The sequence below is a fragment of the Bufo bufo genome, chromosome 7 (assembly GCF_905171765.1).
Source record: "Bufo bufo chromosome 7, aBufBuf1.1, whole genome shotgun sequence".
In the NCBI taxonomy this organism is placed as follows: Eukaryota; Metazoa; Chordata; class Amphibia; order Anura; family Bufonidae; genus Bufo; species Bufo bufo.
The window spans coordinates 222,087,432-222,098,806 of record NC_053395.1 but is presented as its reverse complement, the minus strand read 5'-3'; the positions used below and the strand labels follow the sequence as shown (position 1 = coordinate 222,098,806).

The following is an 11,375-nucleotide window of genomic DNA, read 5'->3' as shown; positions in this document are numbered from 1 at the left end:
TGCTAGAAGTTATGAAAGACTTGCTAGCGGTTTGTAGTGAAGATCCAGATGGGTGTTACCAGTTAGGGGTGTGTCCCTTCACAGTCTGCCGCTGGCAGCAGCGATTGGACTGTGGTCACTGTGCAGGGACACACCCCAACTGGTAACACCCACCTGGACCTTCACTGCAAACTACTAGCAATTCATTTATAACGTATAAGAGTCATAAGAATAGATTCTCCTGGATTGTTGTTACATGCAAGGAGTCACCAAAACAGATATGTCAGGAGATGTGACAGGTCCACTTTAATATTCCAGGTCTCCCCCCCCCCCCCCCTCCTCCATTGTCCAGTAATAATAACCAATGCTTTTGAATAATAAATTACTGGGAGTTTCTTAAACCTGATCTAAACAATGAAGGTATAAAACACATTTGAAACAAAAAAATTAAATAAAAATAAAAAACCAATAAAGTTCTGTTCATTCTTCTTCGTACCTCTAATAACCTATATGTCCTTGAAGATTGATGCCTGAAGGCGGTGCGTACTTGTGCGCTACCGGATCAGCATCTCATCGGCTGTGAGGACAGGTGGGGGCAGCCTGTATTCGGGGTGCCTGGACTGTTTGGGATGCGCCTTATGATTAATTTGCAGCTAGAAGGTGCGTGTAAGACTGAGTGGAGATATGATCGACCCCTCGCAGTCAATGTCACAGGCTAGGAAGCTGTCTATATAACAGCATCAATTTGTGTCGCTTTTGACAATATGTATTTTTCACCAATGGCTTTAATTTTACAGAAAGCTACGCAGAAAGATACATCAGAGAAGGGGTTCGTACTTTCCTGTTAAAAATGCAGTTTCCAAAAAATGCCACATAAATGCAGATATAAAACCATAAGGCATGTGTTTTTCAGGCATTTTTTTTTTTTTTTACACAAAAAAAAAAGCCAAACCAAACTTATGTGTAAAGGGGTCACTTTGTTTTCTGTTAATGAAGCTTAGAAAATGCCTGCGCTGTAAATATGACCCGGACAGCGACAGAAGGAAGTAACAAATCAGGAAAATCTGGTTGAACTTGGGATATTTTCTGCTGTTTGTGCAAGAAAGCTAGACATTGACACCAGTTATGGTGCGCTTCCCCTTTAAGGGGATCTTAACGTTTAGATATGAAAATAAGAGCAGAAGTGATGTCATTAAACCATGATTCTATCTAGAGATGAGCGAATTTCATATTTTGAAATTTGTTTGCGATTCGTTTACTGGTAAAAGCAGGATTGCATTATGGATTCCGTTACCATAATGCAATTCTATGACTGAATGCATAACGGAATGCTTTTAGAGGCATTCTGTTATTTATTCCGTCATAATAGAAGTCTATGTGTAGTGTACGGGGACTGTAATACCCGTCACTACCAAAGTGTCACTTGGTGTGCTGTCGTCCCTCCTTAGTTATGGAGAAGTTGTTATATGTCAGTTTTATAAAATGTCATGTAATGCAATGCTGTGTGTTTCCCTGTTACTATGAAACTTGCATGTACAGGCCTGCTAGGGGTGTCATTCCAGCTTCTAGTCACTAGAGGGAGCTAGGGAGCCCTAGTCTATATAAGGCCCAGTCAGGGAAAGGAAAGGCAGACGGAGTCTAGTGTCTGTAATCTACAGTTGGAGATTAGACAATGTCAGAGACAAGTCCAGGCCTGAAGCCTGCTGTCCAGGAGAAGATTCCCTCCTGAATTCCCCTATGCAGAAACAGGAATATCTTAGCTAAAGAGCCTGAGGAAGCAGCTGAGAGGGACAGAGGCAAAGATCAGGAAAGCAAGAGGTACTAAGAATAACAGAGGAGGTACTTTCTAAAGCTATAGCCAAGGATATAAAGCCAGAACTAGGTTATTGGGCCTTGGAGAAGAATTGCTATATTCCAGGATCAGACAGAAATAGAGTGCAAGCTCCTGTACTGCAAGTCCTGTGTTCAACACTCTGTAATCACCTTGCTAAATCTGTAATTGCCTGCATCAACCGTATTGCAAAATCGACTGTATGCCAAGGAACTGCGATTCCAATATTGTCTCTGCATGAAAACTACTAAAGTTGGAGTTCTGTTTTAATACCATGTGTTCCTCAATTTATCCCTGCTATCCGCAAACGGCGTGCCACCGTCTAATTGGCACTGGCGTCACGAACAGTTATATACCATCACCTGCCCTTGCAGAGAGTCAGCCGTACCAGGTTAGTGTATATTGCACTACATCACCCAGAAACACCTATTACACACAACTTGAGTACGCTGCATATGTGCTGCAAAACGTATCCATCCCGTTTCCGTTATACAGGGGAGTCCCTGTTAAAAGTGTCCTCTCTGACCCAGGAAGAAAAACAACAGCGACTTAAAAAGATTAAAATAGACAAATAGCCAGGACCAGATGGCATACACCCCCCGTATCCTAAGAGACTTAAGTAATGTCATAGCCAGACCCTTATTTCTGATATTTAAGGACTCTAAACTGACAGGGAGTGTTCCACAGGACCTCTCTTTTGGCGTCACGAACAGGATACGCACGCTTTCCAGTGCAAGAAGCGTGAACTTTGTGCCTTATACAGTTGCCCTGTGACCAAAGTGACAAATTACCTGTTTATTTAAAGTGGACTTTGTGGACTGAAAATCATACCCAAAGTGTACCCAAAACTTCTAAAAAGCGCTGTGCAGTGTTGCGCTACCAAGAGAAAGAAAATCGCCGCATTGGAGTGTGGTTTTGTGGACTTTTTACAATCCTGCTTGCTGTCAGTGAATAGACAGCGTTTCTTGCAAAAGATGGCCGCTGGGCTTGCGGAATTTACTGCTGCGTCACCTTCATCCCGCAAAAGCGGGAAAAATTGGCGCCTTTCCGAGAAAAGAGCGGGAAGGAGTTCAAGGTCAGGCGCCACTGCTTATCTGGACATTTGCATGTCTGCCAGCATGGACACCGCCTTCCATATACTGGAATACCTGGGGGGCGGCCTCCCAGTGCAGTGGGAGGAGCTGGCTGCTGTAATTGACGCGACCCTATCGCTCTCCTCAGAAGGATCGAGCATGTTGGAAAGTGAGCATCATTGTGCTGCAATGTCTACGCCTAAAATACCGCAAGTGTCTAATGTTGGTGTAGAGCCAGAGGAGGCTCCACCGGCCTACTCTCCGGGACCGGAGACACCCGCCTGCCGCCCAAGGGAGAAAGAACCAGAGCCCTACTATGGCTCGTGGAGAGACTTTTTTCAGCCCTCGTTCAAGTGGTCATCACTTATGGCGGAGATCCGGGAGGCCGCTATAAAGCGGAATACCAAGACCAAAATCGTTTATGAAGAATTGACTAAAACAATCCATGAAAAGCATGCTAACACCCAACCCCGCCTGGAAAGGAGAAAGGGAGTGGTGCTGTCATTCGACAAAACCCGTGGCTACGGGTTCATCCAGGACTATCTAACTGGCAGAGACCTCTATGTGAATCGAAGGTCTGTCAAAAGAGACTACCTCCCTTCCTATCAACACAGCCTCCGTGAGGGAGAGGAAGTGGAGTACACCCCTGCCGAGAGCCTGCGAGGCCCTTATGCGACTGCTGTGACCCGTCCCAAGCGAGAACCTGAGGACTGGGAGGCAGAAGAAGGAGAAGACTACTCTGGCTGCGAGGGGGACCTGGAACACTCTCCAGAGCCGGCCCATCACGCCTTTCAGGAGCGGAGCTCCTTCATTGGGCCTAACGTCTTCTGGCAGCCAACCGTGTTGGAGAAATGGGTGAGCCCCTATCCTTCCCCCGAGCTGCCTCGTCGGGAGAAGACCATACAAGATATGGAAAACTTGAAAGGACTTCATGCTACCTTGGAGAACATCCGGAGGGGTCGGAGACCAGACGCATCGCCAGAACCTGCAGAGGCCGAGTCCGCGCCATCGGTGACTGTACCTGCGCCGGCGGCGCCAGCAGATGACAGCGACTCCGACACAGAGAGCATCAGTGAGCAGATTGTCCGGCTGGAGGAGAAGTTGCGGGAGCTGCGCAAGATCGCGACCGCCAGGATCCAGACGCCGCCAAAGAAGGACGAGGTAAGGGTGCCTGTCACCACCCGTAGACCACCTTCTGCTGCCACCGCTCCGTCAGTGCCCCAAAGGAGACCCCCGGTTGCTGTGAATAGCCGCGCCGAGCCCACCGGACCGCTTGAGGCGGCGGTAACCACGCCATTCCATCCCACAATCCTTATGCCGGGACCGGTACGGTCCACCCAAGGGTTTACCCCTAGGCCCATGGGGCCAATACCTATTAGGGGCCCCTTCACCCTACAGCTGTCCCCCAATACAGTTATGTGGGCTCATCCTCCGGTAGAGGACTACTACAGGCCGTACTTGCCAGCAGAGCCGAGTGGTTATGATATGCCTCTGTAAATCAGCCTGCTAGGCCTTTGATTTATTTCACTGCAGAAGTTTGATGTTAACCCTTCCAGGACAGGAGTCCTATGTTTCTGGTCCTTTGTTGCGGCTGCCAGTTTGTCCACGGCTCAGTGGTAGGTGTTGACCACTGAAAGCACAAAGTCCGCAAGGCCACGTTTGTTTCCAGGACCTCCTGCCTGCTTTTGCTACCCCACGCCAAGTTGTGCCTGTTCCTTTAGTTGCACCTTTTACCCTTCACCCCCTTTTCAGGTTGATCAGGGGTCTTACAGCACTTGTTTTATATGGTGCAACTTCATACTAAGGAACCGTGCCCGGAGACAGACTCAAAAGAACCTGAGCCTCTGAGATTTTTGCTCTTTTAAAGGAAATGTGCCCAGAGATGGACTCCACCGCATGAGAGCCTCTGTGATTTATAGAAAAATAACCTGGGTACGGACTCATGTTTGTTCTTTGAGCCTCCAAGAACTTTTATACTGTTTTATCTATTTTGCTGTTCTATTATGGACTTATTCATTGTCATGGACTATCCTGGTTATAATGTTACGCTGTGCCAGGTCAGCGCCCCCGTTCCATTCACTATCCTGAGAGAAGAGAACGACGCCCCTTGTCACTACCCTTCACCTTTGCCAATTGGACCTGATGTAAATGTAAATGCAGATGAATTACATGTATGTATGCCTGCATGTCTCTTTTTTCTATTTCAGGTAAAGATTCCAGTTGGGCGACCCATGATGGAGTACGAGGTCGTACTCAGCTTAAAGCAGTGGGGTATGTAGTGTACGGGAACTGTAATACCCGTCACTACCAAAGTGTCACTTGGTGTGCTGTCGTCCCTCCTTAGTTATGGAGAAGTTGGTATATGTCAGTTTTATAAAATGTCATGTAATGCAATGCTGTGTGTTTCCCTGTTACTATGAAACTTGCATGTACAGGCCTGCTAGGGGTGTCATTCCAGCTTCTAGTCACTAGAGGGAGCTAGGGAGCCCTAGTCTATATAAGGCCCAGTCAGGGAAAGGAAAGGCAGACGGAGTCTAGTGTCTGTAATCTACAGTTGGAGATTAGACAATGTCAGAGACAAGTCCAGGCCTGAAGCCTGCTGTCCAGGAGAAGATTCCCTCCTGAATTCCCATATGCAGAAACAGGAATATCTTAGCTAAAGAGCCTGAGGAAGCAGCTGAGAGGGACAGAGGCAGAGTGCAGAGAAGCAAGAGGTACTAAAAATAACAGAGGAGGTACTTTCTAAAGCTATAGCCAAGGATATAAAGCCAGAACTAGGTTATTGGGCCTTGGAGAAGAATTGCTATATTCCAGGATCAGACAGAAATAGAGTGCAAGCTCCTGTACTGCAAGTCCTGTGTTCAACACTCTGTAATCACCTTGCTAAATCTGTAATTGCCTGCATCAACCGTATTGCAAAATCGACTGTATGCCAAGGAACTGCGATTCCAATATTGTCTCTGCATGAAAACTACTAAAGTTGGAGTTCTGTTTTAATACCACGTGTTCCTCAATTTATTCCTGCTATCCGCAAACGGCGTGCCACCGTCTAATTGGCACTGGCGTCACGAACAGTTATATACCATCACCTGCCCTTGCAGAGAGTCAGCCGTACCAGGTTAGTGTATATTGCACTACATCACCCAGAAACACCTATTACACACAACTTGAGTACGCTGCATATGTGCTGCAAAACGTATCCATCCCGTTTCCGTTATACAGGGGAGTCCCTGTTAAAAGTGTCCTCTCTGACCCAGGAAGAAAAACAACAGCGACTTAAAAAGATTAAAATAGACAAATAGCCAGGACCAGATGGCATACACCCCCCGTATCCTAAGAGACTTAAGTAATGTCATAGCCAGACCCTTATTTCTGATATTTAAGGACTCTAAACTGACAGGGAGTGTTCCACAGGATTGGCGCATAGCAAATGTGGTGCCAATATTAAAAAAGGGTACAAAAACAGAACCCGGAAACTATAGGCCGGTAAGTTTAACATCTGTTGTGGGTAAACTGTTTAAAGGTTTTCTAAGAGATGCTATCTTGGAGTACCTCAACGAAAATAAGCAAATAACGCCATATCAGCATGGCTTCGTGAGGGATCGGTCATGTCAAATCAATTTAATATTTTTCTATGAGGAGGTAATTTCTAGACTTGACAGCGGCGAATCAATGGATGTCGTATATCTGGACTTCTCCAAAGCATTTGACACTGTACCACATAAAAGGTTAGTATATAAAATGAGAATGCTCGGACTGGGAGAAAATGTCTGTAAGTGGGTAAGTAACTGGCTGAGGGATAGAAAACAGATGGTGGTTATTAACGGTACACACTCAGATTGGGTCACTGTCACTAGTGGGGTACCTCAGGGGTCAGTACTGGAGGGGTCACTGTCACTAGTGGGGTACCTCAGGGGTCAGTATTGGGCCCTATTCTCTTCAATATATTTATTAATGATCTTGTAGAAGGCTTGCATAGTAAAATATCAATTTTTGCAGATGACACTAAACTGTGTAAAGTAATTAACACTGAAGAGGACAGTATACTGTATATATACTACAGAGGACAGTATACTGTATATATACACTACAGAAGACAGTATACTGTATATATACTACAGAGGACAGTATACTGTATATATACTACAGAGGACCGTATACTATATATATACTACAGGGGATAGTATACTGTATATATACTACAGAGGACAGTATACTGTATATATACTACAGAGGACAGTATACTGTATATATACTACAGAGGACAGTATACTGTATATATACTACAGAGGACAGTATACTGTATATATACTACAGAGGACCGTATACTATATATATACTACAGGGGATAGTATACTGTATATATACTACAGAGGACAGTATACTGTATATATACTACAGAGGACAGTATACTGTATATATATACTACAGAGGACAGTATACTACTACAGAGGGATCTGGATAGATTGGAGGCTTGGGCAGAGAAGTGGCAGATGAGGTTTAACACTGACAAATGTAAAGTTATGCACATGGGAAGGAATAATGCAAGTCACCCGTACATACTAAATGGTAAAACACTGGGTAACACTGACATGGAAAAGGATCTAGGAATTTTAATAAACAGCAAACTAAGCTGCAAAAACCAGTGTCAGGCAGCTGCTGCCAAGGCCAATAAGATAATGGGTTGCATCAGAAGGGGCATAGATGCCGGTGATGAGAACATAGTCCTACCACTTTACAAATCGCTAGTCAGACCACACATGGAGGACTGTGTACAGTTCTGGGCTCCTGTAAACAAGGCAGACATAGCAGAGCTGGAGAGGGTCCAGAGGAGGGCAACTAAAGTAATAACTGGAGGGGGGGACTACAGTACCCTGAAAGATTATCAAAATTAGGGTTATTCACTTTAGAAAAAAGACGACCGAGGGGAGATCTAATTACTATGTATAAATATATCAGGGGTCAGTACAGAGATCTCTCCCATCATCTATTTATCCCCAGGACTGACTGTGACGAGGGGACATCCTCTGCGTCTGGAGGAAAGAAGGTTTGTACACAAACATAGAAGAGGATTCTTTACGGTAAGAGCAGTGAGACTATGGAGCTCTCTGCCTGAGGAGGTGGTGATGGTGAGTACAATAAAGGAATTCAGGAGGGGCCTGGATGTATTTCTGGAGTGTAATAATATTACAGGCTATGGCTACTAGAGAGGGGTCGTTGATCCAGGGAGTTATTCTGATGCTTGATTGGAGTCGGGAAGGAATTTTTTTCCCCTTAAGTGGGGAAAATTGGCTTCTACCTCACAGGGGTTTTTTGCCTTCCTCTGGATCAACTTGCAGGATAACAGGCCGAACTGGATGGACAGAGGGCTTTTTCGGCCTTATGTACTATGTAATTGCAAAACAAACAAACAAAAAAAATAAAGAAAAGAAACATAAATGTGACTGGACATGAACCTCCATTCTTTGCACTGAAGGTTGAATATTAGGAAATGGAACATGGTGCAAAATAAAATATATGGCTCATAATACAAAGTAACTTTTTTTTTTGTTGAATACCAAACAGCTATATTTATATAAAAAGTTTACCAATTTCCTTTATTGAAACAGATCTGAACAGAATAATCATCATGAATTTCTGACGTGAATCTCCTAATGCTCGCTAGGATTTAATAAAATATATTCTCAAAGTCAATAGAAAAGTCTAAGAACACCTGAATTTATACAGAAAACCAAAGAAAATTTAAGGCAAACCCACTTCTACGTTGGCACTTATGGACTATATGAGCCCTAGATTTGGGCCCTTGGGCCCTCAGGGGATTGCAGTTCCTGCTGGACAAGTGGTTTAGATGTTGCTGCAGGTGGAAGGACAATGAAATGTGCAAAAGCCAGAAAAATCTCCAAAAGAAGCCTTAATAAGCGCACCTGACTATCGGGCTTTATGGGAGGCAGAATACCCGGCCCTGCAGCATGAATTACATGATAGGATTCTGTATCTGATGAGAGGTGGCTGCTGCCGAGGAGAGTTATAAAGTGTCCGACCTCAGGCGGATCGTCTCTCTATAAACCGCAGGTTGATTTTCTCGCTCGGTGATAGGACGATACGTGCCATCGGTTTTACGTTTTCCATTTTGGCATCTGGTTTAACCTCAAACATCTTAATAATCTGCAGGAGAGAAAAACAAAGGGTTACGGATCCTGCATCAGACAAGAATCTGGTTAATTAGAACTACTACATCTGTACTACGTGGAGCTGTTATATAAGCACTGCCATATCGGCGCTATAGAGCACTGCCACATCGGCGCTATAGAGCACTGCCATATCGGCGCTATAGAGCACTGCCACATCGGCACTATAGAGCACTGCCATATCGGCGCTATAGAGCACTGCCATATCGGCGCTATAGAGCACTGCCATATCGGCGCTATAGAGCACTGCCATATCGGCGCTATAGAGCACTGCCATATCGGCGCTATAGAGCACTGCCATATCGGCGCTATAGAGCACTGCCATATCGGCGCTATAGAGCACTGCCATATCGGCGCAATATGGCAACGGGACACCTACATTCGTGTGCAGGAGGCCTAATACTGTTGCTTTGACACTATATGGTAGTATTAATTGGTCACTGCAGTGCACTGATACAAGCACAATTATTTGCACTCTACAGTATATGATACTATTATTTGGCTGCTGTAGGAGGCTTGTCTTTGGGAACTATATAGTTGTGGTTGTTTTACCCTCTTAATAAATTACAGTTTTACAATACTTATATATTTTTTCCTCCCTTAAGCTATTCCTGAGGGAACGGGCCCTAACAAAACACGTGGCCCTTTATCTACCACCTACAGTAAAAAGGTAGCTGATACCTTTTATAAGTCAATGGCATCCATAGCAATTCCTTTTCATATTCCGGTTACCCAAATTGCTCCCTTTTAGATATTCATATATTAGGGGTTTCCATTGTTAACCAGCAGAATTGTGAATGCAGCTCTGGATGTGAATGGAGTAAATATCTCAAAGTCTATATTTAAAAAAAAATGAACAGCCTTACCCGAGACAGTGCCAAGTGCATCTCCAGCTCTGCGATCCGCTTCCCCACGCAGGCGCGCAGCCCGTAGCCGAAGGGTATGGAACTGAATGGGTGGTGTGTCATGCCCCCATCTCGAAGCCACCGCTGTGGATAAAACTTTTCTGAGTCCTTGAAATTGGCTTCATCCCTGGAGATGGCGTAATGGTTTATTGCGAAGAGGGTCTGCAAGGAGGAACGAACACCCAGTACGTGATCAGAGGGGAGGGCAAAGGTGGCTTAAAGGGGAGTCACATCTTAAGCCATAAAACTTACATTTTTGGGGAACTTGTAGTCTCCGATTACCACCTCGTGCTCACTGATAATTCTTGCATTGGTTGGAACGACTGGATAAAGTCTGCAGAGAGGAGTGACAGACAACATTTGCTAGTCCTAATCCTCCTGGTTCATGAACAGAATTCTGGAGCAACAGTGAAGACCGACTGTAATAATACAGGTGGAGTTAGGGTTGCCACTAGAGATGTGCGAATTTGAAATTCGTTCACACTTCGTTTGTTGGTAAAAGGTGAATTGTGTTATGGATTCTGTTACCACGGACCATAACGCAATTCTATGACGCAATACATAACGGAATGTCTTTAGAGTCCTCTCCTGCATAACGGAAACGGGACGGATCCCTTCTACAGCCCATAGACTTCATTCTGTCAAAATAGAATAACGGAATGCCTCTAAAGGCATTCCGTCATAGAATTGCGTTATGGTCCGTGGTAACAGAATCCATAAGGCAATTTTGCTTTTACCTCCAAACCGAGTGTGAACGAATTTCATAAGTGGAAATTCGCTCATCTCTTGTTGCCATCTTTCTCAACAAAAAATACTGACCAAGTTAAACTACACCACAAAGGGGGTTAAGGTGCTGTCATATTGTGGCTCCCAGTAAAATTAATGCCCCCATTAGTGCCCCCCAGTAATAGTAATGCTCCATGAGTGCCCCCTAGTAAGAGTAATGCCCCCATTAATGCTCCTCAGTAAGAGTAATGCTCCTCAGTAAGAGTAATGCCCCCATTAATACTCCTCAGTAAGAGTAATGCTCCCATTAATACTCCTCAGTAAGAGTAATACCCCCTTGTCTGTTTCTGCAAAATAAAAAATAAAAAAATAAATTAACTCCTCCATTTGATGGTGCTGCGGTGAACACTCAGCCTTTACCACGTGCAGGCGGTAAAGGCTGTACTAATGAGCGCTACACAGTGGAAGAGCTTATTAGTAACTGTCCTGATAGGAAAATACCAGAGACTGGTTGACAACCCGAGATGGGGTCCATGAGTGGTAGTCAGCTACTATATGCTACCGGTGTAGTTATTAAAGGGAACCCATCACCGGGATTTTGTGTATAGAGCTGAGGACATGGGTTGCTACATGGCCGCTAGCACATCCGCAATACCCAGTCCCCATAGCTCTG

At 44.9% G+C, this 11,375-nt stretch overlaps 1 protein-coding gene across 2 annotated transcripts in view; it reads right to left on the bottom strand.

Moving 5' to 3' along the window:
• Positions 1–8,453: 8,453 nt before the first annotated feature.
• LOC121007459 (sterol 26-hydroxylase, mitochondrial-like) overlaps positions 8,454–11,375 on the bottom strand; it is a 41,211-nt gene continuing 38,289 nt past the window's right edge. For both annotated transcript variants that reach the window (XM_040439391.1, XM_040439392.1), the window contains exons 7-9: positions 10,229–10,310; positions 9,938–10,138; positions 8,454–9,048 (exon numbers count right to left, since the gene is read on the bottom strand). In XM_040439391.1, coding sequence (XP_040295325.1) covers positions 8,926–9,048; positions 9,938–10,138; positions 10,229–10,310 — 406 coding nt within the window. In that variant the 3' untranslated portion in view covers positions 8,454–8,925. The remainder of the gene's footprint in view (positions 9,049–9,937; positions 10,139–10,228; positions 10,311–11,375) is intronic.